The sequence below is a fragment of the Hyla sarda genome, chromosome 11 (genome assembly GCF_029499605.1).
Source record: "Hyla sarda isolate aHylSar1 chromosome 11, aHylSar1.hap1, whole genome shotgun sequence".
In the NCBI taxonomy this organism is placed as follows: Eukaryota; Metazoa; Chordata; class Amphibia; order Anura; family Hylidae; genus Hyla; species Hyla sarda.
In genome coordinates this window covers 104,433,770-104,458,690 of record NC_079199.1, presented here as the reverse complement: position 1 = coordinate 104,458,690, position 24,921 = coordinate 104,433,770, and the positions used below count along the sequence as shown (strand labels likewise).

Genomic DNA, 24,921 nt, shown 5'->3' with positions numbered 1-24,921 from the left:
AGTGATATATCCTGCAGATTATTACACCTCTGACCTATCTACAGATACATAGTGATATATCCCGCAGATTATTACACCTCTGTCCTCTCTATAGATACATAGTGATATATCCTGCAGACTATTACACCTCTAACCTCTCTACAGATACATAGTGATATATCCTGCAGATTATTACACCTCTGACCTCTATAGATACATATTGATATATCCTGCAGAGTATTACACCTCTGACCTCTATAGATACATAGTGATATATCCTGCAGATTATTACACCTCTGACCTCTCTATAGATACATAGTGATATATCCTGCAGACTATTACACCTCTGACCTCTCTATAGATACATAGTGATATATCCTGCAGACTATTACACCTCTGACCTTCTACAGATACATAGTGATATATCCCGCAGATTATTACACCTCTGTCCTCTCTATAGATACATAGTGATATATCCTGCAGATTATTACACCTCTGTCCTCTCTACAGATACATAGTGATATATCCTGCAGATTATTACACCTCTGACCTCTATATATACATAGTGATATATCCTGCAGATTATTACACCTCTGACCTCTATAGATACATAGTGATATATCCTGCAGACTATTACACCTCTGTCCTCTATAGATACATAGTGATATATCCTGCAGATTATTACACCTCTGACCTCTACAGATACATAGTGATATATTCTGCAGATTATTACACCACTGACCTCTCTATAGATACATAGTGATATATCCTGCAGACTATTACACCTCTGTCCTCTATAGATACATAGTGATATATCCTGCAGATTATTACACCTCTGACCTCTCTATAGATACATAGTGATATATCCTGCAGATTATTACACCTCTGTCCTCTCTATAGATACATAGTGATATATCCTGCAGATTATTACACCTGTTCTCTCTATAAATACATAGTGATATATCCTGCAGATTATTACACCTCTGACCTCTCTATAGATACATAGTGATATATCCTGCAGATTATTACACCTCTGACCTCCCTATAGATACATAGTGATATATCCTGCAGATTATTACACCTTTCTATACATTATACACATTATGTTCTGCAGATATTATGATTATTGGAGCCATTAATACACCAGTAATTAACCCCTTCCTTCCTCTATTACAGATCGGCTCTGCGCTCCGCTCCCCCTGACGCTCGTCTCATCTTTATATTTAGAAATCTATTAGTCTCATAAAATCAATTTTAACAGTGAAGAATAGGAAGCGGCCCGGAGCGGTGAGGGAGACATGTGTCTATATAAAGAGGAGTATTATGTGCTCAGCCGGTTACACCGCAGGACGCCCACTCCGCGCCGCACGTTATCACCCAAGTGGGTCAGGAGGAGGATACGATGAAGGGAGCAGCAATCCGGCAGCACATGGCGAGACCACACTGTGCCAGATAAAAGTGATGATATCAGGTGGTCCGTAAATAATTCCCCCAGCCATGGCAGTGTTTACCAACCAGGGTGCCTCCAGCTGTTGCAAAACTACAACTTCCAGCATGCCCGGAGCTGGAGGCACCTAATTGGGAGACACTGTCTCAGGGGCCTATTAAAGGTTTTGATTAGTTGGACTCTCATTGCCAATTTCTACATTAAATGTCCCAACACATTTCTTTCCATAGAGTAGATTCCTCATGGGACATCACTGAGAATACAGCCTATCCATCACTAGAGATCAGCGGTGACATCACTGAGAATACAGCCTATCCATCACTAGAGATCAGCGGTGACATCACTGAGAATACAGCCTATCCATCACTAGAGATCAGTGGTGACATCACTGAGAATACAGCCTATCCATCACTAGAGATCAGCGGTGACATCACTGAGAATACAGTCTATCCATCACTAGAGATCAGCGGTGACATCACTGAGAATTCAGCCTATCCATCACTAGAGATCAGCGGTGACATCACTGAGAATACAACCTATCCATCACTAGAGATCAGCGGTGACATCACTGAGAAAACAGCCTATCCATCACTAGAGATCAGCGGTGACATCACTGAGAATACAGCCTATCCATCACTAGAGATCAGCGGTGACATCACTGAGAATACAGCCTATCCATTCACTAGAGATCAGCGGTGACATCACTGAGAATACAGCCTATCCATTACTAGAGATCAGCGGTGACATCACTAGAGATCAGCGGTGACATCACTGAGTATACAGCCTATCCATTCACTAGAGATCAGCGGTGACATCACTGAGAATACAGCCTATCCATCACTAGAGATCAGCGGTGACATCACTGAGAATACAGCCTATCCATCACTAGAGATCAGCAGTGACATCACTGAGAATACAGCCTATCCATCACTAGAGATCAGCGGTGACCTCACTGAGAATACATCCTATCCATCACTAGAGATCAGCGGTGACCTCACTGAGAATACATCCTATCCATCACTAGAGATCAGCGGTGACATCACTGAGAATACAGCCTATCCATCACTAGAGATCAGCGGTGACATCACTGAGAATACAGCCTATCCATCACTAGAGATCAGCGGTGACATCACTGAGAATACAGCCTATCCATCACTAGAGATCAGCGGTGACATCACTGAGAATACAGCCTATCCATCACTAGAGATCAGCGGTGACATCACTAGAGATCAGCGGTGACATCACTGAGAATACAGTCTATCCATCACTAGAGATCAGCGGAGACATCACTGAGAATACAGCCTATCCATCACTAGAGATCAGCGGTGACATCACTGAGAATACAGCCTATCCATCACTAGAGATCAGCGGTGACATCACTGAGAATACAGCCTATCCATCACTAGAGATCAGCGGTGACATCACTGAGAATACAGCCTATCCATTCACTAGAGATCAGCGGTGACATCACTGAGAATACAGCCTATCCATCACTAGAGATCAGCGGTGACATCACTGAGAATACAGCCTATCCAATCACTAGAGATCAGCGGTGACATCACTGAGAATACAGCCTATCCATCACTAGAGATCAGCGGTGACATCACTGAGAATACAGCCTATCCATTCACTAGAGATCAGCGGTGACATCACTGAGAATACAGTCTATCCATCACTAGAGATCAGCGGTGACATCACTGAGAATACAGCCTATCCATCACTAGAGATCAGCGGTGACATCACTGAGAATACAGCCTATCCATCACTAGAGATCAGCGGTGACATCACTGAGAATACATCCTATCCATCCCTAGAGATCAGCGGTGACATCACTGAGAATACATCCTATCCATCACTAGAGATCAGCGGTGACATCACTGAGAATACATCCTATCCATCACTAGAGATCAGCGGTGACATCACTGAGAATACAGCCTATCCATCACTAGAGATCAGCGGTGACATCACTGAGAATACAGCCTATCCATCCCTAGAGATCAGCGGTGACATCACTGAGAATACAGTCTATCCATCACTAAAGATCAGCGGTGACATCACTGAGAATACAGCCTATCCATCACTAGAGATCAGCGGTGACATCACTGAGAATACATCCTATCCATCACTGGAGATCAGCGGTGACATCACTGAGAATACAGTCTATCCATCACTAGAGATCAGCGGTGACATCACTGAGAATACAGCCTATCCATCACCAGAGATCAGCGATGACATCACTGAGAATACAGCCTATCCATCACTGGAGATCAGCGGTGACATCACTGAGAATACAGCCTATCCATCACTAGAGATCAGCGGTGACATCACTGAGAATACAGCCTATCCATCACTAGAGATCAGTGGTGACATCACTGAGAATACAGCCTATCCATCACCAGAGATCAGCGGTGACATCACTGAGAATACATCCTATCCATCACTGGAGATCAGCGGTGACATCACTGAGAATACAGCCTATCCATCACTAGAGATCAGCGGTGACATCACTGAGAATACAGCCTATCCATCACTAGAGATCAGCGGTGACATCACTGAGAATACAGCCTATCCATCACTAGAGATCAGCGGTGACATCACTGAGAATACAGCCTATCCATCACTAGAGATCAGCGGTGACATCACTGAGAATACATCCTATCCATCACTAGAGATCAGCGGTGACATCACTGAGAATACAGCCTATCCATCACTAGAGATCAGCGGTGACATCACTGAGAATACAGCCTATCCATCACTAGAGATCAGCGGTGACATCACTGAGAATACAGCCTATCCATCACTAGAGATCAGCGGTGACATCACTGAGAATACAGCCTATCCATCACTAGAGATCAGTGGTGACATCACTGAGAATACAGCCTATCCATCACTAGAGATCAGCGGTGACATCACTGAGAATACAGTCTATCCATCACTAGAGATCAGCGGTGACATCACTGAGAATTCAGCCTATCGATCACTAGAGATCAGCGGTGACATCACTGAGAATACAACCTATCCATCACTAGAGATCAGCGGTGACATCACTGAGAAAACAGCCTATCCATCACTAGAGATCAGCGGTGACATCACTGAGAATACAGCCTATCCATCACTAGAGATCAGCGGTGACATCACTGAGAATACAGCCTATCCATTCACTAGAGATCAGCGGTGACATCACTGAGAATACAGCCTATCCATTACTAGAGATCAGCGGTGACATCACTAGAGATCAGCGGTGACATCACTGAGTATACAGCCTATCCATTCACTAGAGATCAGCGGTGACATCACTGAGAATACAGCCTATCCATCACTAGAGATCAGCGGTGACATCACTGAGAATACAGCCTATCCATCACTAGAGATCAGCGGTGACATCACTGAGAATACAGCCTATCCATCACTAGAGATCAGCGGTGACATCACTGAGAATACATCCTATCCATCACTAGAGATCAGCAGTGACATCACTGAGAATACAGCCTATCCATCACTAGAGATCAGCGGTGACTTCACTGAGAATACAGCCTATCCATCACTAGAGATCAGCGGTGACCTCACTGAGAATACAGTCTATCCATCACTAGAGATCAGCGGTGACATCACTGAGAATACAGCCTATCCATCACTAGAGATCAGCAGTGACATCACTGAGAAAACAGCCTATCCATCACTAGAGATCAGCGGTGACCTCACTGAGAATACAGTCTATCCATCACTAGAGATCAGCGGTGACCTCACTGAGAATACATCCTATCCATCACTAGAGATCAGCGGTGACATCACTGAGAATACAGCCTATCCATCACTAGAGATCAGCAGTGACATCACTGAGAATACAGCCTATCCATCACTAGAGATCAGCGGTGACATCACTGAGAATACAGCCTATCCATCACTAGAGATCAGCGGTGACATCACTGAGAATACAGCCTATCCATCACTAGAGATCAGCGGTGACATCACTAGAGATCAGCGGTGACATCACTGAGAATACAGCCTATCCATCACTAGAGATCAGCGGTGACATCACTGAGAATACAGCCTATCCATCACTAGAGATCAGCGGTGACATCACTAGAGATCAGCGGTGACATCACTGAGAATACAGTCTATCCATCACTAGAGATCAGCGGAGACATCACTGAGAATACAGCCTATCCATTCACTAGAGATCAGCGGTGACATCACTGAGAATACAGCCTATCCATCACTAGAGATCAGCGGTGACATCACTGAGAATACAGCCTATCCATCACTAGAGATCAGCGGTGACATCACTAGAGATCAGCGGTGACATCACTGAGAATACAGTCTATCCATCACTAGAGATCAGCGGAGACATCACTGAGAATACAGCCTATCCATCACTAGAGATCAGCGGTGACATCACTGAGAATACAGCCTATCCATCACTAGAGATCAGCGGTGACATCACTGAGAATACAGCCTATCCATCACTAGAGATCAGCGGTGACATCACTGAGAATACAGCCTATCCATCACTAGAGATCAGCAGTGACATCACTGAGAATACAGCCTATCCATCACTAGAGATCAGCGGTGACATCACTGAGAATACAGCCTATCCATCACTAGAGATCAGCGGTGACATCACTAGAGATCAGCGGTGACATCACTGAGAATACAGCCTATCCATCACTAGAGATCAGCGGTGACATCACTGAGAATACAGCCTATCCATCACTAGAGATCAGCGGTGACATCACTAGAGATCAGCGGTGACATCACTGAGAATACAGTCTATCCATCACTAGAGATCAGCGGAGACATCACTGAGAATACAGCCTATCCATTCACTAGAGATCAGCGGTGACATCACTGATAATACAGCCTATCCATTCACTAGAGATCAGCGGTGACATCACTGAGAATACAGCCTATCCATCACTAGAGATCAGCGGTGACATCACTGAGAATACAGCCTATCCATCACTAGAGATCAGCGGTGACATCACTAGAGATCAGCGGTGACATCACTAGAGATCAGCGGTGACATCACTGAGTATACAGCCTATCCATTCACTAGAGATCAGCGGTGACATCACTGAGAATACAGCCTATCCATCACTAGAGATCAGCGGTGACATCACTGAGAATACAGCCTATCCATCACTAGAGATCAGCGGTGACATCACTGAGAATACAGCCTATCCATCACTAGAGATCAGCGGTGACATCACTGAGAATACATCCTATCCATCACTAGAGATCAGCAGTGACATCACTGAGAATACAGCCTATCCATCACTAGAGATCAGCGGTGACTTCACTGAGAATACAGCCTATCCATCACTAGAGATCAGCGGTGACCTCACTGAGAATACAGTCTATCCATCACTAGAGATCAGCGGTGACATCACTGAGAATACAGCCTATCCATCACTAGAGATCAGCAGTGACATCACTGAGAAAACAGCCTATCCATCACTAGAGATCAGCGGTGACCTCACTGAGAATACATCCTATCCATCACTAGAGATCAGCGGTGACATCACTGAGAATACAGCCTATCCATCACTAGAGATCAGCAGTGACATCACTGAGAATACAGCCTATCCATCACTAGAGATCAGCGGTGACATCACTGAGAATACAGCCTATCCATCACTAGAGATCAGCGGTGACATCACTGAGAATACAGCCTATCCATCACTAGAGATCAGCGGTGACATCACTAGAGATCAGCGGTGACATCACTGAGAATACAGCCTATCCATCACTAGAGATCAGCGGTGACATCACTGAGAATACAGCCTATCCATCACTAGAGATCAGCGGTGACATCACTAGAGATCAGCGGTGACATCACTGAGAATACAGTCTATCCATCACTAGAGATCAGCGGAGACATCACTGAGAATACAGCCTATCCATTCACTAGAGATCAGCGGTGACATCACTGAGAATACAGCCTATCCATCACTAGAGATCAGCGGTGACATCACTGAGAATACAGCCTATCCATCACTAGAGATCAGCGGTGACATCACTAGAGATCAGCGGTGACATCACTGAGAATACAGTCTATCCATCACTAGAGATCAGCGGAGACATCACTGAGAATACAGCCTATCCATCACTAGAGATCAGCGGTGACATCACTGAGAATACAGCCTATCCATCACTAGAGATCAGCGGTGACATCACTGAGAATACAGCCTATCCATCACTAGAGATCAGCGGTGACATCACTGAGAATACAGCCTATCCATCACTAGAGATCAGCAGTGACATCACTGAGAATACAGCCTATCCATCACTAGAGATCAGCGGTGACATCACTGAGAATACAGCCTATCCATCACTAGAGATCAGCGGTGACATCACTAGAGATCAGCGGTGACATCACTGAGAATACAGCCTATCCATCACTAGAGATCAGCGGTGACATCACTGAGAATACAGCCTATCCATCACTAGAGATCAGCGGTGACATCACTAGAGATCAGCGGTGACATCACTGAGAATACAGTCTATCCATCACTAGAGATCAGCGGAGACATCACTGAGAATACAGCCTATCCATTCACTAGAGATCAGCGGTGACATCACTGATAATACAGCCTATCCATTCACTAGAGATCAGCGGTGACATCACTGAGAATACAGCCTATCCATCACTAGAGATCAGCGGTGACATCACTGAGAATACAGCCTATCCATCACTAGAGATCAGCGGTGACATCACTAGAGATCAGCGGTGACATCACTGAGAATACAGTCTATCCATCACTAGAGATCAGCGGAGACATCACTGAGAATACAGCCTATCCATCACTAGAGATCAGCGGAGACATCACTGAGAATACATCCTATCCATCACTAGAGATCAGCGGTGACATCACTGAGAATACATCCTATCCATCACTAGAGATCAGCGGTGACATCACTAGAGATCAGCGGTGACATCACTGAGAATACAGTCTATCCATCACTAGAGATCAGCGGAGACATCACTGAGAATACACCCTATCCATCACTAGAGATCAGCGGTGACATCACTGAGAATACATCCTATCCATCACTAGAGATCAGCGGTGACATCACTGAGAATACAGTCTATCCATCACTAGAGATCAGCGGTGACATCACTGAGAATACAGCCTATCCATCACTAGAGATCAGCGGTGACATCACTGAGAATACAGCCTATCCATCACTAGAGATCAGCGGTGACATCACTGAGAATACATCCTATCCATCACTAGAGAGGAGATGTTTGGGTTTCCTGTGATACACTCTGTGATACACTCTGTGATACATCTTGTATCGTCCGCCCCTCCCCCTGTAGTTTTCCATGTCCTCTCTCGGTAATATTTAAGCCGGCTCCATGGTTGGTTGGGCGCCGGCGTCTCCTTCCCGGGAGGTCGTGTGGACTCGGACAGAGTCTGAGGGTCAAAGTGTAGGGGACAATACACACAGCGCAGAGGATCTTGGGGGCAGATTACAAGGAATATACAAGAGCTACAACCCAGGTGATGAATGGTGATAATTATTAGTGAGTCCTCCACCATTACACCTCGTCCTAAAGGGGTGCTCTGCAAATCTCACTAAAAAAAATTATTCTTATCCATATAGTGTTAACACACATTGTACCAGCTTCAGCATGAATTTGTGTAATTCACTCCTGGAAAGAAGTTGTGTAGTCCTCTCATTGTCAGTGTGGTGTTGTCTCAGCAGCTTCCCCCTTTGATCTGACAAAAAGTTGTGTAGTCCTCTCCCTGTCAGTGTGGGGTTGACTCAGTTGCTCCCTGGCCCCTCCCTCTCTTCTGACAGGAAATTGTGTAGTCCTCTCTTTGTCAGTGTGGTGTTGTCTCAGCCGATCCACAGCTCCTCCCTCATGTCACCCCCCAATCTACAGAATAACTCCCCACCACCATTAGGTCCCCATCACACCTGATCCTGTCACCCCCCGATATACAGAATAAACTCCCCACCACCACCATTGGGTCCCCCCCCCCCGATATACAGAATAAACTCCCCACCACCACCATTAGGTTCCCCCCCCCCCCCCGATCTACAGAATAATCCCCCCACCACCACCATTAGGTCCCCATCCAACCTGACCCTGTCACCCCCCGATCTACAGATTTATCCCCCCACCACCACCATTAGGTTCTCATGACACCTGATCCTGTCACCCCCCAATCTACAGAATAATGCCCCCCCCCCCCCCACCATTAGGTCCTCATGACACCTGACCCTGTCACCCCCCGATCTACAGAATAAACTCCCCACCACCATTAGGCCCCCCCCCCCCCCGATCTACAGAATAATCCCCCCCACCACCACCATTAGGTCCTCATCACACCTGACCCTGTCACCCCCCGATCTACAGAATAAACTCCCCACCACCATTAGGCCCCCCCCCCCGATCTACAGAATAATCCCCCCCACCACCACCATTAGGTCCCCATCCCACCTGACCCTGTCACCCCCCGATCTACAGATTTATCCCCCCACCACCACCATTAGGTCCTCATGACACCTGATCCTGTCACCCCCCCCCCCCCCCGATCTACAGATTAATCCCCCCCACCATTAGGATTAGGTCCTCATGACACCTGATCCTGTCACCCACCTGGAATGAATTCATGTGTTGGACAATGTCTGGAATCTCAGGAATGTCCCATAATGGTGACCGGAGCGAAGAGGAACGCGGAAGAGAACGTCACCTGTGTGACCTACAGGAATGTCTGCACCACAGAGCGCAGCACAATGGGGGCCACATATACCACAAGGGGCAGCACAATGGGGGCCACACATACCACAAGGGGCAGCACAATGGGACACACACACCACAGGGGCAGCACAATGGGGGCCACAACATACCACAAGGGGCAGCACAATGGGGGCCACACATACCACAAGGGGCAGCACAATGGGGGCCACAACATACCACAAGGGGCAGCACAATGGGGGCCACACATACCACAAGGGGCAGCACAATGGGGGCCACACATACCACAAGGGGCAGCACAATGGGGGCCACACATACCACAAGGGGCAGCACAATGGGGGCCACACATACCACAGAGGCAGCACAATGGGGGCCACACATACCGCAAGGGGCAGCACAATGGGGGCCACACACACCACAGAGGCAGCACAATGGGGGCCACAACATACCGCAAGGGGCAGCACAATGGGGGCCACACACACCACAGAGGCAGCACAATGGGGGCCACAACATACCACAAGGGGCAGCACAATGGGGGCCACACATACCACAGAGGCAGCACAATGGGGGCCACACATACCACAGAGACAGCACAATGGGGGCCACACATACCACAAGGGGCAGCACAATGGGGGCCACACATACCACAGAGGCAGCACAATGGGGGCCACACATACCACAGAGACAGCACAATGGGGGCCACACATACCACAGAGGCAGCACAATGGGGGCCACAACATACCACAAGGGGCAGCACAATGGGGGCCACACATACCACAGAGGCAGCACAATGGGGGCCACACATACCACAGAGGCAGCACAATGGGGGCCACACATACCACAAGGGGCAGCACAATGGGGGCCACACATACCACAGAGACAGCACAATGGGGGCCACACATACCACAAGGGACAGCACAATGGGGGCCACACATACCATAGAGGCAGCACAATGGGGGCCACAACATACCACAAGGGGCAGCACAATGGGGGCCACACATACCACAGAGGCAGCACAATGGGGGCCACAACATACCGCAAGGGGCAGCACAATGGGGGCCACACATACCACAGAGGCAGCACAATGGGGGCCACACATACCACAGAGACAGCACAATGGGGGCCACACATACCACAGAGGCAGCACAATGGGGGCCACAACATACCGCAAGGGGCAGCATGTCATCATCCTGTACCCCAAGTTTTATTATTATTCATTATAAGTGTCTTGTACTGTGATGGGCAGTGCCCGGCTTCCTCCAGAAATTATATTTCCCCCACCAAATGTTATTGTCTCCTTCTCCAGATCTGGGCCTCTTCACAATCCTGTGTGCTCAGCTCTACAGGCAGTTCTTTCCCCCTCATATCTTGGTGTTTGCTCTGATATAAAATGTCAGCTTTGAGACCTTATATAGACAGGGCTGTGTCTGAGCTCTACAGGCAGTCCTTTCCCCCTCATGGTGTTTGCTCTGATATACATTGTCAGCTGTGAGACCTTATATAGACAGGGCTGTGTCTGAGCTCTACAGGCAGTTCTTTCCTGCTCATGGTGTTTGCTCTGATATACATTGTCAGCTGTGAGAGCTTATATAGACAGGGGCTGTGTCTGATCTCTGCAGGCAGTTCTTTCCCGCTCATGGTGTTTGCTCTGATATACAATGTCAGCTGTGAGACCTTATATAGACAGGGCTGTGTCTGAGCTCTACAGGCAGTTCTTTCTCCCTCATGATGTTTGCTCTGATATATATTGTCAGCTGTGAGACCTTATATAGACAGGGCTGTGTTTTGTCCAATCAAATGAATTTACCCCAGGTGACTCCAATCAAGGTGGAGAAACATGTCGGGAGAAATGGGAGGAGCCAGGGCTAAATGTCATGTGTCATAGTAAAGTGTCTTAATACTTACGTCAATGCACAATTGTGCAGAAATTTCTAAGGTTCGGGTCATCATTTTTATTTTATAAAGGTGGCAAGAAATATCGAAAAGTGACGTCCCGGATGCAGTGTAGTACGGCAGGACGCGTGGGTTATGTAACAGCAGTTAACCCCTCCTGCTCAGGCAGGGCTCGTGTTGTTGTGGAGCAGACAATAGATCACATGCGCGGCCTGGCTCGCCATTGTGTGTCCCAGCGGTAAGACGATGAAGTGTTGGAGATAAGTGGGGTTCGGCCATTGTTCTCCGGGCTATTTTCGGAGCACGCGCGTCTCACACAACCGTCGTATGTCTTCTGCCACTGTACACGAGGAGACCGCCCCCTCACCCGCCGCGAGCGCGCAGATACCCCCGCCCGCCATACACACGATGTGCAGTAATAACACAATGGCGAAGATTATTCATTGTGGCGCCACATGCTGCAGACGCCGGAGCGCGCAGGTGCAGCTTTACCGACACTTTAGAAACGTGACATAACGCTCTATATCCCAATGTTTCCCAACCGGGGGGGGGCCTCCAGCTGTTGCAAAGCTACAACTCCCAGCATGCCCGGACAGCCTTCGGCTGTCCGGGCATGCTGGGAGTTGTAGTTTTGCAACAACTGGAGGCACTCCGGTTGGGAAAACACTGCTTTAACCACTATTAAATAGTCTGATTAAACTTGATTAGTTACGGTATTTTAATAAAATTTGATGAATTATTTTGATTTAACTTGATCAATTGTTTTGATTCAATTTGATCAATTGTTTGCACTAAATTTGATCAATTGTTTTGATTCAATTTGATCAATTATTTGGAATAAACTTTATCATTTTTTTTTTTTATACAATTTGATTAAATGTGATACATTTTTAAATCAAATTTGATCAATTATTTTGAAGGGAAAAAAAGGATTATTTTGATAACATTTTATTATTTGGATGAAATGTGATCAATTATTTTGATTAAATGATTACATTTGATAAATGTTTTATTTAAAAAAAAAATTGGGGGGGGGGAATGAAAATCTTATATTTTCTTTATTTTTTTTTTTTTTTTTAATTCACCCTATTTATGGCGGGATAAAAAAAAATTAAAAAAATTTAAAAGCATTATCCCTTTATTCTGTGGGTCTGTATGATTAAGGCTAATAATAATAATAATGATATTATTAATAATAATGGTAATAATAATAACAATGATATTATTAATAATAATAGTAATAATAATGGTAATAATAATAATGATATTATTAATAATAATGGTAATAATAATAACAATGATATTATTAATAATAATGGTAATAATAATAATAACAATTATATTATTAATAATAATAGTAATAATAATGGTAATAATAATAATGATATTATTAATAATAGTATTAATAATAGTAATAATAATGGTAATAATATTATTAATAATAATAATGGTAATAATAGTAATAATAATAATGATAATAATGGTAATAGTAATAGTAATAATAATGGTAATAATAATAATGATATTATTAATAATAATAATGGTAATAATAATAATAATAATGATAATAATGGTAATAATAATAGTAATAATAATGATAATAATAATGGTAATAATAATAGTAATAATATTGGTAATCATAATAATTATATTATTAATAATAATGGTAATAATAATAGTAATAATAATAATGGTAATAATAGTAATAATAATTATATTATTAATAATAATAATGGTATTATTAATAATAATAATAATAATAATAATAGTATTAATAATAATAATAGTAATAATAATAATAGTAATATTAATAATAATGTGTTGCCACATTGCCATCACCTTACGGGACAAATAGTGATAAATTATTATGGTTCAGGTTGTCATGAAAGTGGCGACAGCAAATATATATAGGTTTTTAAAATGATTTGAGGTTTTATACAAATATTTATTTTTTCAAATTACCATTTTTTTTTTTTTGGGGGGGGGGGATATATTTAAATTATTTTATTAAACTTTATATTTTATTGTTTGTTTTTTCATACATTTTTATTTATTGTTAATTCATTTATTTTTGACGGTATTTTATTTTTATTTACTTATCACATGTGATCTGCTGATCACTGATATAATGCTACTGTAGTGTAGTATATAATGCTTCCGACACTGCTGTATACCGTTATATACATGGCAGGAATGGTGACCTTCATAAGGCCCCTGGCTGCCACGAAAACCCATTGGCTCCCATCAGATCATGACCGCAGCATGTAACAGGTTAAACTGCCAGTAATGAAGGTATCGCTGGTCTTGGCATTTCACGGTTAGAGCCGCCGTGGTCCCGGCAGGTATTGGCGGTCACTAAGGGGTTAATAGAGTGGAGTTTTCTGCTGATACATGGATGACGTCCATCCCGGGGACAATACCATTACATCTTCTCTACATTATAGGGACAATCACATTCCAGCTCCTATAATTCAATCCAAAAAGAACAGGAAATCCGGACCCGGCGGCCATGTTTAATCAGTGAGGAAGCAGTCACAAGAAATGATGACCCCCCCCTACCAGCAGAAAAACAGGGAAATCCATGAGCGTGACCCCTGAAATAAAGAGGGCGGGTGCGGGTGCACAGCTAGATTAGTGGCACAAGCCCCAACTCAAGCATGGGTCCTACCATAAGTGATTACTGTGCAGTAACATTCAGAGGTATAAGAGATTGCAGTGCAGTAAAAGCCTCAGGTATAAAAAATTACAGTGCAGTAACTTCCAGAGGTATAAGAGATTACAGTGCAGTAACATCCAAAGGTATAAGAGATTACAGTGCAGTAAAATCAAGAGATATAAGAGATTACAGTGCAGTAACATCCAGAGCTATAAGATATTACAGTGCAGTAACATCCAGAGGTCTAAGAGATTACAGTGCAATAACAGTCACAGTTATGAGATTACAGTGCAGTAACATCCAGTTACTACAGGGGGCGTCTTCTCTGATCAGAAACATTAACCTTCCCTTTTTCTTCTCCTGAATACTTCGTCTATGGAGAATTTAGCGCCTGCCTTAGTGACTCTCTCACAATAGGTGCTCCCCATAGTAGTAGGGCTCCTTGTGTCCTACACAGTACAGGTGCCCATAATATGAGTGCGCCCACACACAGTAAAAGGTTCCCCCCCTAATACTGGGGTAACTTAGTACCCTCAACACAGTTATTGTGCCACCAACTCAATAATAATGCCCCTTAGTGCCCCTCTATAAAAAGATCCCCATTATAACCTCCACTGGGTATCAGTGCCCCCACTGCCCCCCCCCCCTTACTGCCTTCAGTCAGTAATAATGCCCCTTAGTGCCCCTCTATAAAAAGATCCCCATTATAACCTCCATTGGGTATCAGATGCCCCCACTGCCCCCCCCCCTTACTGCCTTCAGTCAGTAATAATGCCCCTTAGAGCCCACACTCAGAAATGATGCCCCATTATTGCTCCCACTCAGTAATATATTCCCTAAATGTCTCCAGCATAATAATATGCCGCCTCAGTACCACCTTGTCATGTATTGCTGCCAATTTAAAAAAATTGCAATGATACTCAGCAGAACTACAACTCCCAGCATGCCTGGACAGCTGTTGGCTGTCCAGGCATGCTGAGAGTTGTAGTTTTGCAACATCTGGGGGTCAACAGTTTGGAGACCACTGGTCTATAAGGGACACACTCTAATGACAAGGGGAACGCTAATGCCTGGCTGCCAATTCATTTATGCATTTCCAGGAGGAATAACAGAGGAAAAGCCCAATGTATGATTCTAAGAAAAGATGTTCTAGATTTGTGAGCAGGAAGGGGCAGAGCATGGTATAGAATACACACCGGACAGTGAGGGGTTAATGGCAGAGCTTAGGATCAGACAGAACATGGTATACACATTGGACAGTGAGGGGTTAATTATGGAGTGAGTGCGGACAGTGAGGGGTTAATGGTGGACAGTGAGGGGTTAATGGCAGACAGTGAGTGCGGACAGCGAGGGGTTAATGGTGGAGTGAGTGCGGACAATGAGGGGTTAATAGCGGAGCCGGCGGTGATGTCTCTTTGTTCTCCAGCCAGTTCTCTGGAAGACATTAAATGTGATTATCTCCACCGAGGACAGAAAGATGAGGAACAACATTCCCATCATCCATAGAGCACTACAACTCCCAGCATATGTGATGAAAACGAGCATCTAACCCTATCATGTGTGATACTCTCTGCTGAGCTGTGTATCTAATCCGATCCTAATACAGGATATAACTCAGGATCAGTACAGGATAAGTAATGTAATGTATATACACAGTGACCTCACCAGCAGAATAGTGAGTACAGCTCTGGAGTATAATACAGGATATAACTCAGGATCAGTACAGGATAAGTAATGTAATGTATGTACACAGTGACCTCACCAGCAGAATAGTGAGTACAGCTCTGGGGTATAATACAGGATATAACTCAGGATCAGTACAGGATAAGTAATGTAATGTATGTATACAGTGACCTCACCAGCAGAATAGTGAGTACAGCTCTGGAGTATAATACAGGATATAACTCAGGATCAGTACAGGATAAGTAATGTAATGTATGTACACAGTGACCTCACCAGCAGAATAGTGAGTACAGCTCTGGAGTATAATACAGGATATAACTCAGGATCAGTACAGGATAAGTAATGTAATGTATGTACACAGTGACCTCACCAGCAGAATAGTGAGTACAGCTCTGGAGTATAATACAGGATATAACTCAGGATCAGTACAGGATAAGTAATGTAATGTATGTACACAGTGACCTCACCAGCAGAATAGTGAGTACAGCTCTGGAGTATAATACAGGATATAACTCAGGATCAGTACAGGATCAGTAATGTAATGTATGTACACAGTGACCTCACCAGCAGAATAGTGAGTACAGCTCTGGAGTATAATACAGGATATAACTCAGGATCAGTACAGGATAAGTAATGTAATGTATGTACACAGTGACCTCACCAGCAGAATAGTGAGTACAGCTCTGGAGTATAATACAGGATATAACTCAGGATCAGTACAGGATAAGTAATGTAATGTATGTACACAGTGACCTCACCAGCAGAATAGTGAGTACAGCTCTGGAGTATAATACAGGATATAACTCAGGATCAGTACAGGATAAGTAATGTAATGTATGTACACAGTGACCCCACCAGCAGAATAGTGAGTACAGCTCTGGAGTATAATACAGGATATAACTCAGGATCAGTACAAGATTCTGTATATATAAATATATATACATACAGTGGGGGGGGGGGAGAGTATTTAGTCAGAGTATACAGTGGGGGGGGGGGGAGAGTATTTAGTCAGCCCCCAATTGTACAAGTTCTCCCCCTTATAAAGAGGCTGTAATTATCATCATAGGTTATAACCTCAACTATGAGAGACAGAATGAGGGGAAAGAATACAGGAAATCACATTGTAGATTTTCAAATGAATTAATTGGTAAATTCCTCGGTAACATAAGTATTTGGTCGCCTACAAACAAGAAGATTTCTGCCTCTCACAGACCTGTAACTTCTTTAAGAGTCTCCTCTGTCCTCCCCTCGTTACCTGTATTAATGGCTCCTGTGTGAACTTGTTATCAGTATCAAAGACAACTGTCCACAACCTCAAACAGTCACACTCCAAACTCCACTATGGCCAAGACCAAAGAGCTGTCGAAGGACACCAGAAACAAAATAGTAGACCTGCACCCGGCTGGGAAGACTGAATCTGCAATAAGCAAGCAGCTTGGTGTGAAGAAATCAACTGTGGGAGCAATTATTAGAAAATAGAAGACATACAAGACCACTGATAATCTCCCTCCATCTGGGGCTCCACGCAAGATCTCACCCTGTGGTGTCAAAATGATCACAAGAACGGTGAGCAAAAATCCCAGAACCACACGGGGGGGGGGGGGGGGGACCTAGTGAAGGACCTGCAGAGAGCTGGGACCAAAGTAACAAAGGCTACCATCAGTAATACACTACGCCACCAGGGACTCAAATCATGCAGTGCCAGACGTGTCCCCCTGCTTAAGCCAGTACATGTCCGGGCCCGTCTGAAGTTTGCTAGAGAGCATTTGGATGATCCAGGGGGTGGAAACATCATGCTTTGGGGCTGTTGTTCAGCAAAGTGACCAGGATGACTGATCCTTGTAAAGTAAAGAATGAATGGGACCATGTATCGTGAGATTTTGAGTGAAAACCTCCTTCCATCAGCGAGGGCATTGAAGATGAAACGTGGCTGGGTCTTTCAGCGTGACAATGATCCCAAACACACCGCAACACACCGGGCAACAAAGGAGTGGCTTCATAAGAAGCATTTCAAGGTCCACCAGTGGCCTAGTCAGTCTCCAGATCTCAACCCCATAGAAAACCTTTGGAGGGAGTTAAAAGTCTGTGTTGCCCAGTGACAGCCCCAAAACATCACTGCTCTAGAGGAGATCTGCATGGAGGAATGGGCCAAAATACCAGCAGCAGTGTGAGAACCTTGTGAAGACAGAAAACATGTGACCTCTGTCATTGCCAACAAAGGGGATATAACAAAGTATTGAGATGAACTTTTCTTATTGACCAAATATTTATTTTCCACCATAATTTGCAAATAAATTCTTTATAAATCAGACAATGTGATTTTATGGATTTTTTGTCTCATTCTGTCTCTCATAGTTGAGGTTATAACCTATGATGGAAAATACAGCCTCATCTTTATAAGGGGGAGAACTTGTACAATTGGGGGCTGACTAAATACTCCCCCCCCCCCACTGTATGTGTGTATATATATATATATATGTGTGTGTATATGTGTGTGTGTGTGTGTGTATATATATATATATATATATATATATATATATATATACACACACACACACTGTATAATGGTGGACATCCCCTTTAAGTGTCTGATTATCTGGTTCCGTATGATTGATGTAATTATGTGGCGCTCTGGTTGGCGTGGCGGATCTGCAGGGTGGCACGTACTGTACACATAGCGCAGCTGAGACTGATTTGAGAGGCCTGGGAATAGGAGGCCTCAGCGCTGATCACACATGGGGGGCACCGAGGACAAACAGATCCCCCGCACGTCCGCACTTCACAGACCAGAACCAGATTGTACCCAGACACATAATCATCCATCACGTCTACAGAACCAGAGGATCCACAACCGCAGCCTGGTCACATGTCACGTACATGGTCAACACCCCTCTAAGACAGATACATGAACCCAACATGACAGGCTTAGATACAGAAGACCAGCACACAGTATCACACACGATAGGATTAGATACAGCAGACAGTATCACACATGATAGGATTAGATACAGCAGACAGTATCACACATGATAGGATTAGATTCAGCAGACAGCATCACATATGATAGGATTAGATACACAGCTCAGCACACAGTATCAGACAGGATAGGATTAGATACACAGCTCAGCAGACAGTATCACACATGATAGGATTAGATACACAGCTCAGCAGACAGTATCACACATGATCGGATTAGATACTGCAGCTCAGCAGGCAGTATCACACATGGATTCGATACACAGTTCAGCAGTCAGTATCACACATGATAGGATTAGATACACGGCTCAGTACAAAGTATCACACAGGAAAGGAGTAGATACTACAGCAGATCAGCAAACAGTATCCCATGTAATAGGATTAGATACAGCAGCTCAGCATATAGTAGCACACGAAAGGATTAGAAACAGCAGCTCAGCATATAGTATCACACATGATAGGATTAGATACACAGCTCAGCAGAAAGTATCACACATGATAGGATTAGATACACAACTCAGCATACAGTATGACACATGACAGGATTGGATACACAGCTCAGCAGACAGTATCACACATGATAGGATTAGATACACAACTCAGCATACAGTATCACTCATAGGATGAGATACACAACTCAGCATACAGTATGACACATGACAGTATTGGATACAAAGCTCAGCAGATGGTATCACACATGATAGGATTAGATACATAGCTCAGCAGACAGTATCACACTTGCTAGGATTAGATACACATCTCAGCAGACAGTATCACACATGATAGGATTAGATACAGTGCTCAGCAGAGAGTAACACACATGATATGATTAGATACAGCAGTTCAGCATATAGTATCACATATGATAGGATTAGATACAGCAGATTAGCATACAGTATCACTCATGATAGGATGAGATACATAGCTCAGCAGACAGTATTACACCTTATAGGCTTAGATACAGCAGCTCAGCAGATTATATCACACATGATAGGATTAGATACAGCAGTTCAGCATATAGTATCACACATGATAGGATTAGATACAGCAGCTCAGCATATAGTATCACACATGATAGGATTAGATACAGCAGCTCAGCAGATGGTATCACACATGATAGGATTAGATACAGCAGTTCAGCATATAGTACCACACATGATAGTATTAGATACAGCAGCTCAGCCTATAGTATCACACATGATAGTATTAGATACAGCAATTCAGCATATAGTATCACACATGATAGGATTAGATACAGCAGCTCAGCCTATAGTATCACACATGATAGGATTAGATACATCCTAATAATGTGCCGACATCCTTAGGGGGAACCGAACACATATGGAAATAATAGAACTCACAGACTGCTGAGAGGACCTCGGGGGAGGGGAAATGGTGACGTACCTGCTGAGAGGACCTCGGGGGAGGGGAAATGGTGACGTACCTGCTGAGAGGACCTCGGGGGAGGGGAAATGGTGACGTACCTGCTGAGTGGACCTCAGGGGTGAGGGAATGGTGATGTGTATCTGCTAAGTGGACCTTAGGGGTGGGGAAAATGCTGACATGTAACTACTGAGAAATCCCTGGTGGTGGGAAAATACTGACATGTGACTACAGAGAGATCCCTGGGGGTGGGGAAATACTGACATGTGACTACAGAGAGATCCCTGGGGGTGGGGAAATACTGACATGTAACTACTGAGAAATCCCTGGTGGTGGGAAAATACTGACATGTGACTACAGAGAGGTCCATGGGGGTGGGGAAATACTGACATGTGACTACAGAGAGATCCCTGGGGGTGGGAAAATACTGACATGTGACTACAGAGAGATCCCTGGTGGTGGGGGAAATACTGACATGTGACTACAGAGAGATCCCTGGGGGTGGGGAAATACTGACATGTGACTAAAGAGAGATCCCTGGGGGTGGGGAAATACTGACATGTGACTACTGAGAGATCCCTGGTGATGGGGAAATACTGACATGTAACTACTGAGAGATCCCTGGTGGTGGGGAAATACTGACATGTGACTACTGAGAGATCCCTGGTGGTGGGGAAATACTGACATGTGACTACAGAGAGATCCCTGGGGGTGGGGAAATACTGACATGTGACTACTGAGAGATCCCTGGGGGTGGGGAAATACTGACATGTGACTACAGAGAGATCCCTGGGGGTGGGGAAATACTGACATGTGACTACAGAAAGATCCCTGGTGGTGAGAAAATACTGACATGTGACTACAGAGAGATCCCTGGTGGTGGGAAAATACTGACATGTGACTACAGAGAGATCCCTGGGGGTGGGGAAATATTGACATGTGACTAAAGAGAGATCCCAGGGGGTGGGGAAATACTGACATGTAACTATTGAGAGATCCCTGGTGGTGGGGAAATACTGACATGTAACTACGGAGAGATCCCTGGTGGTGGGAAAATACTGACATGTGACTACAGAGAGATCCCTGGGGGTGGGGAAATACTGACATGTAACTACTGAGAGATCCCTGGGGGTGGGGAAATACTGACATGTAACTACTGAGAGATCCCTGGGGGTGGGGAAATACTGACATGTGACTACAGAGAGATCCCTGGGGGTGGGAAAATACTGACATGTGACTACAGAGAGATCCCTGGGGTGGGGAAATACTGACATGTGACTACAGAGAGATCCCTGGGGGTGGGGAAATACTGACATGTGACTAAAGAGAGATCCCTGGGGGTGGGGAAATACTGACATGTAACTACTGAGAGATCCCTGGTGATGGGGAAATACTGACATGTAACTACTGAGAGATCCCTGGTGATGGGGAAATACTGACATGTAACTACTGAGAGATCCCTGGGGGTGGGGAAATACTGACATGTGACTACAGAGAGATCCCTGGGGGTGGGGAAATACTGACATGTGACTACTGAGAGATCCCTGGGGGTGGGAAAATACTGACATGTAACTACTGAGAGATCCCTGTGGGTGGGGAAATACTGACATGTGACTACTGAGAGATCCCTGGGGGTGGGGAAATACTGACATGTGACTAAAGAGAGATTCCTGGGGGTGGGGAAATACTGACATGTGACTACTGAGAGATCCCTGGGGGTGTTATTAAAATTTTTTATAAACTTGACTAACATCTAAACATTATTGTTAGAGGAATAAATTAGTTTTCACAAGTTTGTGATGTTCACAGCCAGAAGGAACAAGGACAGAGAGAACAATTGGACAGGACCCGGTTAGAGGTGACACTTTGGGGCGAGGAGGGGTTAACGCTAAGCAATGTGTCTCCTACTGATCTAAACTTTTTGCCAAAGCAAAACAGGAGAGTTGAACATTTGGTTGAAGATTTTAGTTGGGGTAAAGTTGTGGTTTTCAGATCACTAGAAGCTTTTACAGAAGAGGTGATGGATGATATCGGGTAGGAGAAAAGCTTCAGAGCGGTTGCAGAAGATAATAGTGAGGGCGGATGAGAGGGGCACAATGACCTGAGAGGGGGCACAGGACGAACACTGCCTTCCCTGAGGAGGAGGAGGATGGGCCGAGAACTTCTGCCTAAATATCTGCTAAAGCCAAAATGAACGAGGCCTCTATATGTGATGACCACGTGGGGTCAATGTCACCACAGATGAAGAAGGCCTCTATATGTGATGACACAGGGGTCACTGCGGCCTAAAATTTATTTTAGAAGAACTGAGAAAAATGTTCAGTATTTAGATTTTATTTGAGAGGCTCTTGGATTTTTCATGTGCTTTTAGACTCACTGGGATGGAGGGTACATCAATGGGTACACCTCTACTCAGATGGAGGGTACAGTGATGGGTACACCTCTTGGGCTCACTCAGATGAAGGGTAAAGCAATGGGTACACCTCTTGGCTTCACTCAGATGTAGGGTACAGAGATGGGTACACCTCTTGGCCTCACTCAGATGGAGGGTACAACGATGACTACAACACTTGGATTAACTCAGATGGAGGGTACAGCGATGAGTACAACACTTGGGTTCACTCAGATGGAGGGTACAGTGATAGGTACACCTCTTGGGTTCACTCAGATGGAGGGTACAGCGATGAGTACAACACTTGGGTTCACTCAGATGGAGGGTACAGCAATGAGTACAACACTCGGGTTCACTCAGATGGAGGGTACAGCGATGAGTACAACACTCGGGTTCACTCAGATGGAGGGTACAGCGATGAGTACAACACTCGGGTTCACTCAGATGGAGGGTACAGCGATGAGTACAACACTCGGGTTCACTCAGATGGAGGGTACAGCGATGAGTACAACACTCGGGTTCACTCAGATGGAGGGTACAGTGATGAGTACAACACTCGGGTTCACTCAGATGGAGGGTACAGTGATGGGTACAACACTTGGGTTCACTCAGATGGAGGGTACAGTGATGAGTACAACACTCGGGTTCACTAAGATGGAGGGTACAGTGATGGGTACAACACTTGGGTTCACTCAGATAGTAGGTATAGCAATGGGTACATGGCTCGGGTTCACTCTGATAGTGGGTATGACAATGGGCACACAGTTTACTCCAATATGTGCTCATTTATTTTTTGCATAGTTGTTTTTTTCTTTAAACCAAAGTGAAAAGAGATGGGTAATATGAGGACATGACTGCCATCTCCAGTTCTCTGTAAGATTATCATGTAGAGGTCATCATACTTTGGCTAACTGACTCTACTACAAACTACAACTCCCAGCATGCCCCTGACAGACCACTGCTATAGAGTAAGGAATAGAATCAGGACTTACCTGTGTTGGCATACCGAAAAGAAGGTTAACGCCACCATGGAGGAACGTCCACACAAGGTCCAGGTTGGAGTTTAGTCTTTTAAAACTTCGTGTATAAACGACCCCAACAAGCGAGGAGAAACGAGAGACCAGACCAGACCCAGCCTCCTCCTCCTCATCTGTGTCCTCACTGCCGCTGCCCTCCAGCCCTGCACAGAGAGGCCATTATATATCAGAACAATAGTAATATAATGACATGTGATCATGGCCCCGCCCCCTGTATGACATAACTGATATAATAGAAATATAATGACATGCTATCATGGCCTCGCCCCCTGTATGACATCACTAATATAATAGTAATATAATGACATGTGATCACAGCCCCGCCCCCTGTATGACATCACTGATATATAATATAATGACGTGATCACAGCCCCTCCCCCTGTATGACATCACTGATATAATAGTAATATGACATGTGATCACAGCCCCACCCCCTGTATGACATAACTGATATAATATAATGACATGTGATCACAGCCCCGCCCCTGTATGACATCACTGATATAACATAATGACATGTGATCACAGCCCCGCCCCCTGTATGACATCACTGATATGATATAATGACATGTGATCACTGCCCCGCCCCCTGTATGACATCACTGATATAATGTAATAGTAATATAATGACATGTGATCACAGCCCCGCCCCCTGTATGACATCACTAATATAATAGTAACATGATGACATGTGATCACAGCCCCGCCCCCTGTATGACATCACTGATAGAATAGTAATATAATGATGTGATCACAGCCCCGCCC

General features: G+C 44.7%; 1 protein-coding gene across 1 annotated transcript in view; it reads right to left on the bottom strand.

Annotated features, from left to right (window-relative positions):
- Positions 1-24,921, bottom strand: part of LOC130295684 (perilipin-2-like) — a 71,547-nt gene that overhangs the window by 8,917 nt on the left and 37,709 nt on the right. The window contains exon 6 of the mRNA XM_056546687.1: positions 24,112-24,299. Within this exon, the coding sequence (XP_056402662.1) occupies positions 24,112-24,299 (188 nt within the window). The remainder of the gene's footprint in view (positions 1-24,111; positions 24,300-24,921) is intronic.